Source organism: Macaca mulatta, chromosome 7 (genome assembly GCF_049350105.2).
Source record: "Macaca mulatta isolate MMU2019108-1 chromosome 7, T2T-MMU8v2.0, whole genome shotgun sequence".
In the NCBI taxonomy this organism is placed as follows: Eukaryota; Metazoa; Chordata; class Mammalia; order Primates; family Cercopithecidae; genus Macaca; species Macaca mulatta.
The window spans coordinates 932,522-950,873 of record NC_133412.1 but is presented as its reverse complement, the minus strand read 5'-3'; the positions used below and the strand labels follow the sequence as shown (position 1 = coordinate 950,873).

General features: G+C 48.8%; 1 protein-coding gene across 1 annotated transcript in view; it reads right to left on the bottom strand.

Moving 5' to 3' along the window:
* The window catches only part of LOC144329706 (uncharacterized), a 210,928-nt gene that overhangs the window by 185,796 nt on the left and 6,780 nt on the right, over positions 1-18,352 (bottom strand). Inside the window, exon 2 of the mRNA XM_077938669.1 lies at positions 9,962-10,251. Coding sequence (XP_077794795.1) covers positions 9,962-10,251 — 290 coding nt within the window. The remainder of the gene's footprint in view (positions 1-9,961; positions 10,252-18,352) is intronic.

The window sequence follows — 18,352 nt, the reverse complement described above, 5'->3', positions numbered from 1 at the left end:
GTAAACTAGTTCAACCATTGTGGAAGACAGTGTGGTCATTCCTCAAGGATCTAGTACTAGAAATACCATTTGACCCAGCCATCCCAATACTGGGTATATACCCAAAGGATTATAAATCATGCTGCTATAAAGACACATGCACACGTATGTTTATTGCGGCACTATTCACAACAGCAAAGACTTGGAACTAACCCAAATGTCCATCAATGACAGACTGGATTAAGAAAATGTGGCACATATACACCATGGTATACTATGCAGCCATAAAAAAGGATGAGTTCATGTCCTTTGTAGGGACATGGATGGAGCTGGAAACCATCATTCTCAGCAAACTATCGCAAGGACAGAAAACTAAACACCGCATGTTCTCACTCATAGGTGGGAAATGAACAGTGAGATCACTTGGACACAGGAAAGGAAACATCACACACTGGGGCCTGTTGTGGGGAGGGGAGAGGAGGGAGGGGGAGGGATAGCATTAGGAGATATACCTAATGTAAATGATGAGTTAATGGGTGCAGCATACCAACTTGGCACGTGAATACATATGTAATAAACCCGCACATTGTGAACATGTACCCTAGAACACAAAGTTTAATTTAAAAAAAAATCAACAACAAGGAGAACTTTCAAAACTGTATAAATACATAGAAATTAAACAATATGCCCTTGAATAGCCAATGGGTCAATGAAGAAATTAAGAAGGAAATTTAAAAATTTCTTGAAATAAATGAAAACAGAAACACAACATATCAAAGTTTATGGTATACAGCAAAAGCAGTATTAAGAGGAAAGTTTATAACAATAAACTCCTACATTTAAAAAACAGATTTAAAATAAACAACCTAACAACGAACTGCAATGAGCTAGAAGAGCAAGAACAAATCAAATCCAAAAGTGGTAGAAGAAAAGAAATAACAAAGATCAAAGAGGAACTAAATAAACTTGAAACTAACAAATATAAAAATGAAGAAAAAAATGTTGGTTTTTTGAAAAGATAAATAAAATAGACAAACCATTAGCTACACTAAGCAAACAAAAAGAAATCCCAAAGAAATAAAATTAGAAACAGAAAAGGAGAATGACAGTTGATACCACAGAAATACAAGGGATCATTACAGACTATTTTGAACAACTATATGTCAACAGATTGGAAAACCTAGAAGAAATGGATAAATTCCCGGACACGTACAACCTACCAAGATGGAACCAAGAAGAAACGGAAATCCTAAAACAGACCAATAATGAGTAACATGTATGACTAAGTAATAATAAAAAGTCTCCCAACAAAGAAAAGCCCAGAACTAGGTGACTTCGCAGCTGAATTCTACACATTTTTGTTTCAATTCTTCTCAAACTATTCCAAAAGTATTGAAGAGGAGGGAATCCTGCCAAGTTCATTCTTCAAGACCAGCATTACCCTGATACCAAAATAAGACAAGGACACAATAAAAAGAGAAAACTATAGGTCAATATCTGATGAACACAGATGCAAAAATCCTCAACAAAGTACTAACAAACTGAATCCAACAGCAAATCAAAAAGATTATACACCATGATCAAGTGGGATTTATCCCACGATGCAAGGATTGCTCATCAAACACAAATCAATAATCATGCTACATCACATCAACAGACTTAAGGACAAAAACCATAATATCATTTCGATAGATACAGAAAAAGCATTTGATAAAATTCAACGCTGCTTCATGATAGAAAGTCTCAACAAAAGAGGCACAGAAGGAAAAATACCTCAACACAATAAAGGCCATATGTGACAAACCCACAGCTAACATAATGGGGAATGGGGAAACACTAAGAGCTTTTTCTCTGAGATCTGTAACAAGACAAGGACGCCCACTTGTGCCACTCCTATTCAACACAGCACTGAACGTCCTAGTCAAGAGCAGTCAGGCAAGAGAAAGAAATCAAGGGCACCCAAAGTGGAAAGGAGGCACTCTAATTATCTGTTTTCAGACAATGTGCTCTTATAAATTTAAAAAAAAAAAAGACTCCAGCAAAAATCTCTTTGAACTGATAAACAAATTGAGTAAAGTTACAGAATACAAAATCAACATATAAAAATCAGTAGCGTTTCTATAGACCAACAATGAGCCAGTGAAAAAAGAAATCAAGAAAGCAATCCCATTTAACTACAAAAATATAAAATAAAAATAAAAATACCTCAGAAGAAATCTAACCAAGAAGGTTAAAGATCTCTATGAGGAAAACGATATTCTACCCTCTGAAGGTAGAACAGTGGCTTCTAGAGACAGGAAAGGGCGGCGGGAAGGCAGAAAGGGAGAGGTTGTCTAATGGATACAAAATTACATCTAGATAGTAAAAATAAGGGTTAGTGTGCTATAGCCTTGTAGGGTGACTATAGTTTACAATTTATTGTATATTTTCAAGCAGCTAGAAGACTGGATTTTAAATATTCCCAGCATTAAGAAATGACAAATGTTTGAGATGATGGACATGCTAATTACCCTGAGTTGCTAATTACACACGAAAAACATGTATTGAAATATCATACTGTATCCCATGAATATGTACTATAATGTGTCCATTAAAAATAATAATTCTTAAAAACCCAAGGGTCATTTCTCATGTGTCCTATGTCAGTGTTGTGGTCCATTGGTGGAGACCTAGGCATTTGCAAGTAAGACTATAGTCACTTGAGCTGAAAGCAAATGAATCGTCACAAAAATTACCACTGGCACCAAGTCTTCTTTCCAGAATTTCCTGCCCACAGCACTGCCACAGTCACTGTGGGCAGGAAAGACACGCTAGCACCCAAGTTTCAACCCCAGTACAGTTGATGCTTTTATTTCTCTGGTTTGGAATAGGTGTGTGTTCATAATTTACGTTTACTCCAACTGTCCCCTTGCTTAAATAGCTTCTTAAGGATAACTTCCTCTTACTAAATCCCAACAGCTTCTGAGCATCCATTATATTCTCCAAAGTAAATAAAAAGAGAAAATGTGTTGAAAGCCTGATAATGTTCACTTAAGAATCCAGCATGATGTACAGCTTGAAATGGCTACTCCAACTTATTCCTTTACATGACTTTTAAAGTAGCCCCAGTTATTATACATAATTGAAGTCATAATTTCTGCAATACCATTAGGTCCACGAACGGTGGGGCCAGGGGACTTCAAAGTCTGTCTCCGATTTTTTTTTTTTTTAAAAAAGGAAAGCTCATGAGAGTAGGTAATGAAAATAAATATTCACACAACTCGGAACAGGGGATGGTGAAACATAAAGCTCCAGCCTGGCACAGGTGTCCAGCCAGTGAGGGTGGGGACACAGACTCATACGGTCCCCACAATCCCTCAAAAATGCCACAGACAGGTGGGTGGCCTGAGACAGAGCCAGGCTCCGAATTCCGGGAGCTGTCTGGCTCATGTGCACCTCATGTGGTCCACAGTGCACGAGGATGCCCAACGTCACCAGTCCCGGTGCAGAACACAAGAATGCCCCATGGCATGAGCCCCCGCTGCACAGCATAGCCCGAAGGTGCCAGCTCAGACTCCTACACACGCTGGTCACCAAGGCACTGCCCTCCAGGAAGGAGGACCCCAGAGGTCGTGGCAGGGTGAGGTTCTGCTCTTCATCATCCCCGAGCAGAGGGGAAAGTCCCAGCAGACATTTGGGGAGCCTCTACACGTGGTTCTGGGACTCTGAGTGGAGGTTCAAAGATGTCCCCAGGTACACCAGACTCAAACCTAAAAAAGACCCATTCTTCCAGATATGCCCAGACTGGAACCTATATAGGCCATCCTTCCTAGCTTTTCTCTGGAAAAGCAGGCTTAAAAGAGTATCGACTAAAAGGGGCCACCAGGAAGACAGAAGTCCTATCTTTAAAAAAAGATTTTTTTTTTTTTTTTTTTAAAAGAGGCACTGAGGCTCTGACCCATCTGAGCACAAAGTACATGCTTGGCAGCCTCTGTCAGAGCAGAGCAAGTACACACATGCTCTCCATGCCCTGTGCTCCCAGCACCCGTGCTCCCCGCACCCATGCTTCACACGCCCGTGCTCCCCACACCCGTTCTCCCCGCACCCGTCCTCTCCACGCCCATGTTCCCTACACCTATCTGTGCTCCCCATGCCTATGCTCCCTGCAGCCGTGCTCCCCGCACTGTGCTCCCTGCGCCCATGTCTGCTCCTCGAGCTCTCTTCCACTGGTTTCCTCTGTACATCCCTCTTGATAGTCACTGTCACCTCGAATCACCTGGCTAAATGGAGGTAAAGAAAAAGTCTAGAGTAGCACATTGGAGGACAGAGTGGAAGTGGCTATTTACCAAGCAGGGCTATGAGATGAGCGCATCTGATCCCCATTAATCCTGACGGTCAGTTGATTAGCCCTGTTCAACAGCTGGGGACACTGAGGTGTGGAAGGACGGGCTTGCTTACCCCAGACGATGCTGACAGTGTGGGCCCAGCCCAGTCCCACAGCCACCAGGAGGAGGCTCCTCACTGGGCAGGCGCGGAGGTGCAGCCCAGAGAACGCTTGGGACCCTGGCACAGACTCCTCAGGAAGGAAACAGAGAAAGGCCCACAGAGACTCAAGCAGCACAGAAGAAGGTCACCCACAAGTTAAAAATAGATGTTTGTGCTTTACCGTCCCAGAGTGCTAAAAATCCAACCCACTCACACGCACAGCCTGACTTGAGCCTGGCCTCCTGCAGCACTGGGCTAAGCGAGAGACGTACCTGCCTCTCTCCCGACAATAGCAGACTTGGCAGCTATTCTTCAATGTACTTGACACGCTTCCGTGAGGGATTAAGCGACACTCTGTCGACACTGGCTAAGTTTAATCCTGACACAGCCAACCATCTAGATCTGCAGTGAACAAACAACTTACTTTGGATGATTCTGCCACTAACAAAGACCCTGAATCTCCCACCAAAGCTTAGTGACACGACTTACCTTTCTGTTTTCATTTCAGGTACACTGGCCCACATGATCTAATTTACCTGCTGATAATGCCTTGGAAAGACCACCAGGGGGCCCCACACCATTTTCAGCTTTAGAGGGATGTGAATTTCCCTTTGATGAGAAAGGTGATGGGGAAATAAAACAAGGATCCAAAACAGATGCCTGTGTGTTTCCTGGGAGTGATAAAGTCAGGAACTGCCTCTGTGTGTCAGGCGAGGGAGTAACAGAGACAATGGCACCAACTCCTGAGACAGAGGACCTGATGCATGGTGCAGCCACCGCCTGTGGCCAAGGAAATTCCAGGGAATGTAGACCCCAGTTGTATGGTACAGCCACCATGTGCGACCACAGAAATTCCAGGAATGCAGACCCTCAGTCACATGGTACAGCCACTATCTGCAGCCACAGAAATTCCAGAGAACGCAGACCCTCAGACACATGGTACAGCCACTATCTATGGCCATGGAAATTCCAAGGAATGCAGACCCTCAGTCACAGGGTACAGCCACCATATATGGCCACGGAAATTCCGAGGAATGCATACCCAAGTCGCATGGTGCAGCCACAGCCTGCAGCCACAGAAATTCTGGAGAACGCAGACCCCAGTCGCATGGTACAGCCACTACCTATGGCCATGGAAATTCCAGAGAACAGAGACCCTCATTCCCATGGTACAGCCACCACCTATGGCCACGGAAATTCAGGGGAACGCAGACCCTCAGTCACATGGTACAGCTACCACCTGTGGTCACAGAAATCCTGGGGAACACAGACTCCAGTCGCATGGTGCAGCTACCACCTGTGGTCACAGAAATCTTGGGGAACACAGACTCCAGTCGCATGGTGCAGCCACCACCTGCAGTCACGGAAATTCCAGGGAATGCAGACCCCAGTCACATGGTACAGCCACCATCTATGGCCACGGAAATTCCAGGGAACATAGACACCAGTCGCATGGTGCGGCCACCACCTGTGGCCATGGAAATTCTGGGGAATGCAGGCCCCAGTCTCTAAAGTATGAACTTCACTGCAGTGAATGTGGAAGAGTTTCTCTCTGTGCAGAGCTCAGTATCCAGAAGGGGAGATGGCCCCAGGAATGCCTTCCTCCTCTTCAGAGCTCAGGGCCTAGGGCTGACACCCTTGGGAGGGGTCCTTGTTCAGCAATTGTGCCTGTGGAGGGTCCCCCAACACTCATCGTGCACCTCCTAGGAGCGGAGGCTACAACAGGGAGCCAGAGACCAAGCTCTGCTCAGACAACAGTGAGCTGATGGCCTTCCACTCTAAGTTCAACAGGGACCCAGGGACCAAGCTCTGCTCAGACAACAGTGAGTTGATGGCCTTCCACTCTAAGTTCAACAGGGACCCAGGGACCAAGCTCTGCTCAGACAATAGTGAGCAGATGGCCTTCCACTCTAAGTTCAACAGGGACCCAGGGACAAAGTTCTGCTGAGACAACAGTGAACTGATGGCCTTCCACTCTAAGTTCCAACTGCATGGAATGTGTATTCCATGAATGCTTGTTAAATGAATGATTCATATAAGGTCGTCTGTGTTGACCTTTGCTGGTCTGCTGACTGTGAGCTTCAGAGCATAGGCCTCATTCCTGGAGCAGCCAGCTCTTCCCAGAGCGACAGCCGCTGCAGGGCAAAGCCCAGAGCTTGTCCTGCAGCAACACACTCAGGACCCTGCGCTGGGCACGCTGGGGGCCTCTCCAGCAGAAGATCCCCAGCCCTGACCTTGCAATACCAGTGAACCCCAGGGGAGTCCCAAGTGCTCAAAATCATGTAAATGTCCATTGTGATTTAACATATCAATTTTAGAAGAAAGGGCATATTGCCACCTCCCTCCTCAAACTAGGGACTATAAATCGATCCATCACCCTAACTGAGACTCTGCCTTAAATTCTGCTAAAACTACCATCCAAACACTCAAATTTACATTAGCGTTAAGGGAAAAAAAAAAACTAAACCAAACACCTGTAAGAAACGGTCAAGTAACCTGTGATACATCAACCCAAAGATTAAACATGAAAACAATGAAGTAGCAAGATATTAAAAGAATATAAACTCTATGTACATCATGGCCCAAGGTTCTAAAATTACACAGAGACAAAGACTGGAATGGAAGGGGGATATGTTTACAGATACATTTTTTATTTTTTAATATTACTTCTCTAATGTATGATTTGACTAACCAGATAATTCAGCAAAAAATAAAAAAATTAATTATGCCTATAGATAAATATGTAAAGAATCCTTTTCTTTGATGCCAATGGAATTAGTTTGGGTCTGACCCACAGTCTTCAATCTTTTAATTAAGACACAAAAATCATCTTTCAAGCTGTTAGGAAAAAAAGAAGAAAAAGATTGAAAACCAGGAGCCCAGAAGAAAAGGACTCGCTATGTATCACAGCGTCTCTCCACGCCTCTCCACCCCGGACAGTGCTCCCTCTTTCCCCATTTTCATACCTACTGCACAAAACACTTAGTAAAGAACTATCTCAATTCATGAGTCACACAGCACAAAGGGCCAGTGTCGCTGCCAAACATACCCTGCAGCCCCAAAACGAAGAGGCAACTGGTTCCTTCCTTCCTCAGTGAAGGAAGAATGAGAGGCTGCTGGTTGTCATTTTAAATCTCACACCTCAATGTCTTAGCACTTTCCTGCTTTGTTGGTTTCCAGGGCTTATTAAAATTAACCACCCACCCCCCCCCCCCGCGGATATTGAAGAAAGAAAGCAGGAAGGTTGTGCAGGCTTCCAAGAGGCAGAGCCCTGCTTCCGCGGCCACCTCTGTCTTTCTACCCACAGCAGCCGGGTTTACCAATTAGTCTCCCTTAAAGAGCAGTTTATGCTCATCGCGAACAAATGGATGCAATTGCTTCTTTTGAGATGCAGCAAGTTTTGGGCCCTCAGCAAAAAAAAAGAAAGAAAGAAAGAAAAAAAGAAAGAAAGAAAGAAAAAAAGAAAGAAAGAAAAAAAGAAAGAAAGAAAGAAAGAAAAAACAGGGCACTGGCACAACAGTCATAACCTCTGCGTGGCACACACACAGAAGGAAAGTTAAAGCCCTGGAGGCGGAGGCGTTCGGAAAGGGAAGGTGGAAGTAGGAAGGACGCCCACGGGATAGAGTGGTCAGAAACAGACCACCTCACCAAAGGGCGCCTTAGACGTTCCAGAGGACAAAATGCCCCTCTTTCCAGGGTAAACACCCATTTGCCAAACTCAGCCAGTGACGGCAAGCAGGAGTTTGCTTTTTTTTTAAGGCGTCTGAGTAACGATGACAAGAGCAAGAAATGAGCTTAATAATGGGACTGACAGGGCCCTGGGCTGGTGACTCAGCTGATGTGCACAGCATCAAAAGCCAGGTTCCTCAATGCGCTCCCTCTGCAGTTCAGGACAGCACTACAACTCACCCCATCAATCACTGCTTAAAAAATCAGTTCTAAAAAAAGACGACCCATTTGAAAGCAGCCGGAGGAGGAAGACAGAGAGTGTCTCACAGAATCCAACCGCTTGTAGCCTCGGAACCATAACAAGAATATGAAACTAGCGGGTCCAGTGTGAGGCAGAACAGAGACGCCGTCACGGCTCTCAGGAGGCTGAGCAGGAAGCGCATGGCTCAGGCCCTGCAACGCCCTAAGGGCGCCTGGAGCAGCCCACAGGCCTGTGTCCTTCGTGTGGGTTCACCTTCCTAGTTTCCTGGGTAAATTCAATGTACAGCATTTATTCGCCAAGAAAAGAACATTCAAATCAAACTACTGTCATAACTCTGAAGGGCTCTTAACACTCCAGTCCACACGTTCAAAAGCCCACAAATATCAGTGCTGCCACTGTGCAGGTAACAATGTTTTGGATGCATCATGCACGTAACCAGTAACGATGTTTTCATGTTTTCCGTAGCCATCTCATTTAGGATACTAAAATGATCTGTGACGACTTGATACTTAGTTATCTGTGATTTTCAGATAGATTTAACAAGGCTACTTGGCCAAGAAGGCCTCACCCTCCTGAACCCGGGCACCGATGCCCCTACGTGCACCCGGGGCCTGGGGAGCGCAGTCTCCACCACCTCTCGCTCTTCAATGTTAAATGTCCTCCCGGAGCGCCTGCGTCGTGGGCCCAGGCTCGGCCCCTCCTGGAGAGCCCTTTCCACATTACAGGACAGGGGAAGCCCAGAGCCCACGCTGCGGCGCCGCTGACGTCCCGGAGTCCCCGCTTCCTGGTCCTTCCCGTCCGCGGAGGCTGGCGGGGAGGGCCTGGGACCCATTTTAGTTTTCGGTTTTGTCACGAGCCGGAAGGCGACAGCACATGCGAGCGCAGGAAACCCTTTTTTAAAATCTTCCAGCGGAAACGCGAGGGGCTGCCGGACTGCCTCGGAGACGCCAAGCGGGAACCCAGAGCACCCCTGCCGTTTCCCGCATTGCAGCAGCCAGGACCCCGCCCACGCCGCGGGGGGCCCGAGGCGACAGGAGGCCCGCCGGGATCCGGCCGTTTCTTCCTCGACATGCTGGGGGGTGGCGTGGGGCGGAGTTGGGGGGCGGGGGCAACTTAAGAAGTGATCGCGCTGTACCCAGGATTCGGAGGGGAAGCCCGGCGCCATCCTACAGCTCAGAGGCAGAACGACCCCGGAAGGTGCTCCAGGCGACCCCCTCTACCAGGCTCAATTTAAAACATAAACCGGAGAGGGTGGAAAGCTCACTATTTTCCGAATGGAGGTTCCTACCGCCATGTTCCTTCCTCCTCCGCCCCACCCGGCAAGGACCCCGGGGCTGCCTTGCCGGCTCCCGCCGCCCCGCAGGTACCCCTGCCGCTCCCGGGCACGGGCTTCTCCCCAGTTCTTCCCATCGCTTCCCCGCTCTTCTCCCCAGTTCTTCCCATCGCTTCCCCACCTTTCCCCGGGTCCTCCCATCGCTTCCCCCTCTTCTGCCCGGTTCCCCCATCCCCTTCGCCCTGTTCTCCCCTTCTCCCTCTTCTCCCGTTCTCCGTCCGTCCCTCCCTCGCCGCCCGGAGGGGGGCGCGCACCTTGATCATGTCCCCCGCTGGTCAGCACGCCGATGGCCTTGCCGGCCCCGGAGAGGTGCTCCAGGAACTTCCGCAAGGAGCCCTTGGGGGCCCGGGAGTCGTCCGCGTCCAAGGCGAGGAGGCCGAGAGCAGCCGCTAGTCCGGGTGCGCAGCAGGCAATGGAGACCCTGCCGGCGCGCGCCCGACTCGGAAACGCTGCCCTGCCCGCGCCCCCGCCCGGCCCTAGCGTCAAAGGGCCTTGACGGGCGGGGCCCAAGCGCACAGGAGGGGCTGCGGGGGTGGGGGCGCGGCTAGGGGCAGGGGCAGCGGCAGGGAAAGGGGCAGAGAAAGGGGCAGGGGCTGGCCGGGGGCGGGTGTGGGCAGGAGGACCTACGCGGGGGTCATCGTAGGTGGCTGCCGCGCTAGAGGTGGGTGAGGTCGCGGAGGCGGGGGTAGCACCACAAGTGGGCGGAGTCCCTGGGGGTGGGGCCGCGTTGCCGGTGCGCTAGCCTCGCGGGTGGGTTAGAGGACTCTGGTTGGGGCCTTTAGAGATGCCCGGAGCGCCACAGGTGGGGGCAGGGGCAGCGACCGGGGGAGGGGAGACCGCAAGGGGGCGGGGTCACATCGTTCGCTGGGCGGGCCAAGGCAGGGGGGAATAGAACGCCGGGAGCATCTCCCGGGGGCGGGGGGGCAAGGGAGACCGTGAGTGGGCGCGAACGCCGGGGCCGGTGGAAACCCCGCACTTGCGGGGAGCGCCGATGGCGGGGCGGGGTGGAATTGGGGCGCGGAGACCCCACCTGGACGCGGAGGCTCGCGGCAGGCCCGGTAGATCCGGCTGTTGTCAGCGCCGAGCCCGGCCGCGCGCACAGCTTCTTGTTGGCGGCAGGATTCCTCCTGGGGCTGCGCTAGGAGCCTCTGCGCGCGGCTTCCTCGATCCCCGCCCCCACGTTTTCTCTGCAGCCTGAGGTCGGGAAGGACGCACGGAGAGTGGATCCTCCAGGTGGTGGGAAAAGCTGAGCGCGGCGAGCTTAGCTATGACGAAGCTGCGATTTCCCGGGTCCACGGGGTCTGTGGCGCTCCCGGGCCCCCAGCCCGTCCCGTGGGGAGAAGAATCCTTGGGGTGGGGGAGAGTATCGGGGCGCTACCCTCAGAGACGCCTGGGCGCGCGAAAGTCAGAGTGGGACAGGAGGAGGTGCAACGGGACTGACCTGGCGGGGAGGCGGGACGACCCTTCCTCCCTACGGACAGGCGCGCTGCTGTACGCTGTGCCGACCTCGGCTGACTTCACCGGCCAACTCCACGTGCTGAAATACGCACATCCAAAGCGCTGTGCCAGTTGCCCATCCACAGCTTAGCAGCCTGGTGCCAGTTACCTGCGATGGGAGAGGGAGCAGCCCCTACAAAAGCACGGGCTTATGGGATCCCGGTTCCTTCAGTGCTCACCCCACGAAGAAGGGCTCCCAAACGGCCCCACTCGAGGGCTTTCCGGAGGATGGTCCTGCGCAGTGGGTGTTGGTTGAACAGATAGGAAACAACAAAAGAGACTAAGAAGAGGTTTGTTCTATGAACCCGGGAAAGTGAAGCAATCGCAAAGGAGAGTCTCACCAAAGGGCAATCCTGGGGAAAAGATGGAGAGGCATGGATTTTTCTTGGATGTGTGCCTCATCCTGGGGCTCATCCCGCTGAGCATCAAATATTCATTGCAAAAGAGGAAAAAATATATATGCTGCAGACAATGCTGGATGGTCTAATCTCTCCCTTGGCCAGAATTAACGGCGAAATTCCTAACCCCTCGTGGTCCTCAGAATCACCTGTCCTATGCACACCCCCATTAAACCACTGAAGTCCAGTTTCTGGGAGCTCAGCCAGGAAATGTGTATTTTTAAACAAACCACCTAGGTTATCCTGATGAATGCAAAGTCAGAGAGCGCTGCTCTCATGCAGTGAACCTGAGCATTATTCTATTAATTAAAAGGGAGAGGCGAATCCTGGCTGTCTTAAGGTGGCAGTTGAGTGGCCTTTGCCTTCTGGCGGGCAGAAGAGCAGACCGAGGCTCTAAGCACCTGCACCCACAGCTGGGCTCAGGATCTGTGCTGGAGAATAGAAGGGCTAATTTAATTATTCATGCCTTTTTAGAGCATGTTACATGTGGAGAAGGTGGGCCACACTGAATTTTATTTTAGCCAAATACCCGTTATCTCCTTATACAATTGATATTTTTATATTGAACATTAGGGGATTGGTCATTTGTCATCAAATTGTCTGTAATACAGAAAATGATAGATACAACCTAACAGTTCAAACATGATGAGTTAAATAAATGATGGTAAAAATATGCGCTGCAATAATATTTATTTGCTGTTACCGCTACAAAGATATGTGTCTACTGACATGGAAATATGTTCAGGACATACAAATAAGTGAAAAGGCAGGCCTAGACGCAGTGCGAGCCTGTGTGTGAGTGCGTGCGTGTGTGTGTGTGTGTGTGTGAGTCTGCATACATATGTAAATGTTTCTGAGCATTTTATTTCCTTTCTTTTGCTTAGTATAGGCAATGCCATTTTTCTCTGCGATGAACAGGTATTGTTTAGGGAATAGAAATAGCTAATGAAAAACAATAAAATTTAGAGTGTCAAGACCCCCAAGGTTACGGATTATGTTCAAAAGTTTGTCTGCGTATAAGGGCTGGGGTCAGGGTGGTCACTGACGGTCCTCACACATCTGTTCTTATGAGTTTGGCCCCTTGCTCAGTCAGTCAGGGAATTAACATATATTAATATATACCTGTAGCAAAGATGGAAAAGAATAGCTATGGCTTTTTTTTTCTTTTTTTTGAAAGTCATGTATTTCAATGTTGCTACAACTAGAGTTTTTTGTTTTTTATTTTTTTTTAACTTTGGCCTTAGCAATGAATCTTCTAATTTAAGAGGAAGATATTACATGCGGTGCTGACCGTACAGCTTCCACCCAGTAGGACCTGAGGTGTGTGCTTGTTCTTTATTGTCCCTTGACAGATTACTCCAAAGGCCCACACCAGCACACACTTATACCCCAGGAATGATTAATTACTCCTTGGGCCAGGAGTTCAGGCAGGCTTCACTGGGCCCTCTGCCCCAGGGGCTCTCCAGGGCTGCAGCAGGTGTCTGCCTAGGGCTGCTGTGTCTTCTGAAGGCTCAGGCTCATCAGGGGAGGAGCTGCTTCCATGCTCACTTCTGTGTTGCTGGCAGGATTCTGTTGCTTGCAGGCTGTTGGACTGAAGGCCCCAGTCTCTCTGTGGCATCAGCTTCAGGTTGCCCTCTGCCCTGGGCGGGTGACTGGCTTTGCCAGAACTAGCACCTACCAAGAGCCAGGGGGAGAGTTCCAGTGGACAGAACCTCAGCTCCTCCCAATCCAATCTCAGGAGAGACCGCCATCTCTTTTGCCTGGTTCTATTCATCAGAAGTGAGCCGCTGAGTCCAGCCCTCTTCTAGGGTCTGGCTGTGAACACTAGAGACAGCGGCCAAGGGGAGCCACTTGGGAGGGTGGTGCTGCCTGGGACCTGCCTAGGACAAGGTGAAGGAGAACATGCATAGGGACAGCTGCCCTTCCCACTTCCCCTCAGTGGTGAGCGCAGGAGTTGCCGATGTGCCCTAAAGGAGTTCTGGCATCCCAGGAGGGAAGCAGCTACCAGCCATGAGGACACCATGACCCAGTGCCCCAGCATGTGGGGCTGCACATCCCAGGGCTACCTGAGCTGCAGCCTCTTCCCCTTCTCTGCTGTCTCGGCCTGTGCATGGAGTGGGCATCTCAAATCTGCAGGGGCCAAACTGAGCTCAGGCCTCTGCACCCCCCACACAACCCCCCATCGCTCAATCTTCCTTACCTCAGCTCCTGGTGACTCCATCCTCCCAGGGGCTCAGGCTGAAGCCTTGCAGTGCTCTTCCACCCTGGCATCTAAGTCCCTCAGGAAAGTCCCCATTGGCTCTTCATTGCATCTGGAGCCACTAGGGCCAGGCCACGACCTTTGACCTGGACCGGAACAGGCTCCCTCCTCATCCCCTGCTCTGCCCCAACCTCCACCCCACCTCCATGTCTCGGGTGTCCTCAGCTTCAAAGTCAGGGTGCACCTATCAGGATGTAATTCAGGCATCTTCTCTGCTGACTCGGAGTCACAGACCCCACACAAGCCACACTGGCCTGTCCTCTGGTCCCTTCAGATCCTGGTGCTGCCCAGAGGCCCATGCAGGCACCCGACAACCTCAGGCCTAGCCTGCTCTTTCCTCAACCCAGGCCCTCCTCTCCCTACCGACTCTGCCCACTTTCCACAGGTCTGTCCTGCAAGGTCTCCTGCACGGTGAGGCCTCCCCAGATCACCCTCTTAGAAATTTTGGGCTCCATGCACACTCCTGTTCCCTCCCTGCTGCTCTTAAAACATCCTCGTCAGTGTCACACATGGGGCATTTCACCTATCTGCTGGGCTTCTCGAAAGGTCCCCTGGCTGAACTCTGAATGCCGTGGATTCAGAGATCTTTGACTATTCCCTGCTGCAGTCCCAGGGCAACAGCAGAGCCCAGGACAGAGTGAACCTGTCATGGGTGCTGCTGAATGAATGAATGAAGGAGGGAGGGAGGGAGTGAGTGAGTGAGTGAAGGAGTAAATGAGTGAGTAAATGAGTGAATGGGTGAGTGAGTGAGTCAGTCAGTGAATGAGTGAGTGAGTGGATGAGGGAAGGAGAAATGAGTGAGTGAGTGGGTAAATGACTGAATGAGTGACCGTGAGTGAGTGAATGAATTGCCAAGGGAGTCAATGAGTGAATGAGTGAGTGAGTGAATGGGTGAGTGAATAAGTGAGTAAGTGAATGAATGAGCGTCTTAGTGAATGAGTGAGTGAATAAGCAAGTGAATAAGTGAGTGAATGAGTGAGTGACCGAGGGAATAAATGAGTGATGAGTGAGTGAGTGAGTGAGTGAATGAGTGAGTGAGTGAATGAATGAGTGACTTAGTGAATGGGTGAGTGGGTGAATGAGTGAGTGAACAGATGAGTGGGTGAGTGAGTGAATGGGTGAGGGAAAGAGTGAGTGAATGAGTCAGTGAGCGAACAAGTGAATGAGGGAGTGAAGAATTGAGTGAGTGAATGAACAAGTGAGTGAGTGAATGAGTCAATAAATGAGTGAGTGTGTGAGTAAAGGATGAGTGAATGAGTGAGTGAAGAGGTGAATGAGTGAGTGAATGAGTGAATGATTTGAGTGAGTGAATGATTGAGTGAATGAATGAGGAAATGAGTGAGTGAGTGAATAAGTGAGTGAATGAGTGAGTGAATGAGTGAATGGGTGAGTGAGTGAAAGGGTGAGTTAGGGAATGACTGAGTGAGTGAATGAGGGAATGAATGAGTGAATGAATGGGTGAGTGAATGAGTGAGTGCGTGAGTGAATGGGTCAGTGAATGAGTGAGTGAATGAGTAAATGAATGAGCAAGTGAGTAAAAGGGTGAGTGAATGAGTGAGTGAGCGAGTGAAGGAGTGAATGAGTGAATGAGTGAGTGAGTGAATGAGTTAACGAGTGAATGAATGAGTGAGTGAATGAGTGAGTGGGTCGCTCAGAGGAGATGAGGACAGGAGTTGCCCTCTGACTGCTACAGTAGACAGGAGCTGAAGGAGTCTGAAGGGTGGGATGTGCTCACTCGGTACATACACCCTGCTCCACACATCCCCAGAGAAACCTAGTCTCACCAGAGTGGTCGCTTGAGAATTATTAGTAACAACCTTTTTCCCAATATTTCATATATGCAGGATGATTTCTTACTTTCCTTGAAAATGCCAATCGTTTTTTGGACTTGGAATTCTCCACTGCTGGTCCACGCCACTGTATTCTCCCATAGGGGTATCCCCCGAGTTGGAGAAAGAGTCATTCCCAGGAATGGATAAAAGCCAGAAGGGCATCATCAGGTGGGGCACCTTCTCCTATCATCCTCCCCTTCCTGTCTGGGTTACCCTGAGTGACTTGGTTTGGAGGTCTACAAAATGCGGACATATCAAATTTAGATAAAAGCCTAAGCAGTTTAAGAGGTTGCAGTGCTAGCAGGAAGGTCTTTGGCTCCCGGCACCCTCCTCCTGTCCAGTCTCTGCTGGACCCAGGACTCTGACTCCACCTTCGGCCTTGGGGGTTTCCTCCCTTCCTTCCCAGCCACTGAGCCGGCTTGGGCTAATCTGCAACCGCAGAGGTGCAGCCCTCCTCCTTTCCTCCTGCCTCTTCCTCTCTTCTCACTTTCCTTCTGCTTCTTTCAGGACTTTGGAAAGTCCAAGAATAAGCAAAACTGTAGACCAGAAAACGCTGCCTTGAGCCCATTCCCCTCCCAGCAGCTTCCCTTCAGACTCCTTGATCTTGAAAACTTATTTTGCTTGGTATCTAGATGCTAAACTTTATATAGAAAACAGGTGGGGTTGGTTTCTTGGCCGGGTCCAGTGACTCACACCTATAACCCCAGCGCTTTAGAGGCCAAGGGGGAACGATTGCTTGAGGTCACATGTTTGAGACTAGCCTGGGCAACACAGGGAGACCTCGTCTCTACAAAAATTCAAAAAAAAAAAAATTACCTGGAGCGATGGCACATCTGTAGTCCCAGGTACTTGGGAGGTCGAGGCAGGAGGATCACTTGAACTCAGGAGTTTGAGATAACAGTGAGTTATGATTATATCACTGCACTCCAGCTTGAGTAAGAGAGTGAGACACTATCTCCTAAAAAAATAAAAATAAAAAGTGCTGGAGTCCAAGCCCACAGCCAATTGCGACATGTAGATCTTTCATTTTTATAATCCGCCTCTCTTGTCTAAGTGCCAAATGACACTTTCATTGTGTGCAACTACTTCCACTTTTGACTGGCTTCTCTTTCCTTATGTATTAAGAATCAGGTTGCATAGAGTTCTGAGAAAATAAAATAATAAATCAGCTGCGTGCCATGGCTCATGTCTATAATCTCAGCCCTTTAGGAGGCTGACACAAGGATTGCTTGAGACCAGGAGTTTGAGACCCGCTTTGGCCACATAACGAGATCCTGTCTCTACAAAAAATAAAAAAATAAAAATAAAACGTTAGCAGGACATGGTGGCACACCTGCAGTCCCAGCTACTCAGGTGGTGGAGGCCTGAGGATTGGCTCGAGCCTGGGAGGTTGAGACTGCAGTGAGCCGTGATCATACCACTACACTTTGGCCTGAGTGACACAGTGAGACTCTATTTCTAAATAATATAATATAATATAATATAATATAATATAATATAATATAATATAATATAAAAACAGATGGAAGCTTCCCAAGACTTTGATGCAGAAACAGGTCGCCCTGAACCAATTACAATTAATGTCCAAAAACCGGAAAGAAATGAAAGAAAGAAGTTGGATTATTTCTGTAAAGTATGAGGCCACTACAAGTTTTACTTTCTCTAGGACATTTTCTCAGTGGTGTCAACTGAAGTCCACTTCACAGAATGACTTCATCTCCTGAGCACGTTGGAGAACGATGATTAAAGAGACTTCCTGGCACTCCCGATATTTTTAGTGTCACATGGAAGCAGCAAGAGTCATATGTGTGAAATAGGTGGTATTAAAGCGGAAGACATTGGTTTGTTCTTTCATGAACATCATCGGAACATTTCTCTAACGACTAGCGTTATGTCAGAAAATGGGGAGAGAGAGATGGTTGTTTATTGGCAAATAAGTTACATAAATTTCCCAGTTAGAAAAACAATCATGATTTTAGCCTTGTCAGATGAAGTCAGATATTCCCTATGCTTCACTTATGGAATGCTACCTCTGTATATTGATTGACCAGTATCTTCCACAGACCTGTGATCTGTCGCTGTGTATAAGCTTGAATTCATAACTACCAGTCCTTGAAGCTCCCTTGCTTCCTGCGCTGAACTGAAGTGGCTCCCAACTGAGGCATTCAAGGGAAAACTCACTGAAATATTTGAAACCACCGCCATGAACAAGAATGCTCTTCCTGTATGCTAGGATGTACACCCAGAGCGTTATCTCATTAGTTGTATATGCCAGCATCCCGCAGGATCTTTTACCTTTTTTGGGTGTCAACTTCGAGATTCTGATGTAAGCTGCAGACCTCTTCCTCTTCCAGGCGGGCTGGAGGAGAAGGCTGGGCTGGAGAGGAAGGCTGGGCTGGAGGAAAAGAGTGGGCAGGAGGGAAGGGTGGGCTGGAGGGGAAGGGTGGGCTGGAGGAAAATGGTGGGCAGGAGGGGAGAGAAGGAACCTGTGGTCTTCCTCAGGTTGCAAGAGAAAGAGAGCAGATGGGGAAGGATCAGTTACGTCTTCATCTCACATGCGGTAAATCAGTCCTCTACATAAGCCTTTATATAAGATAAGGTGAACATAGACCAGCTTCCTGTGGAGATGTAGCTATCTGTAACTATCTGCTTAGGAAC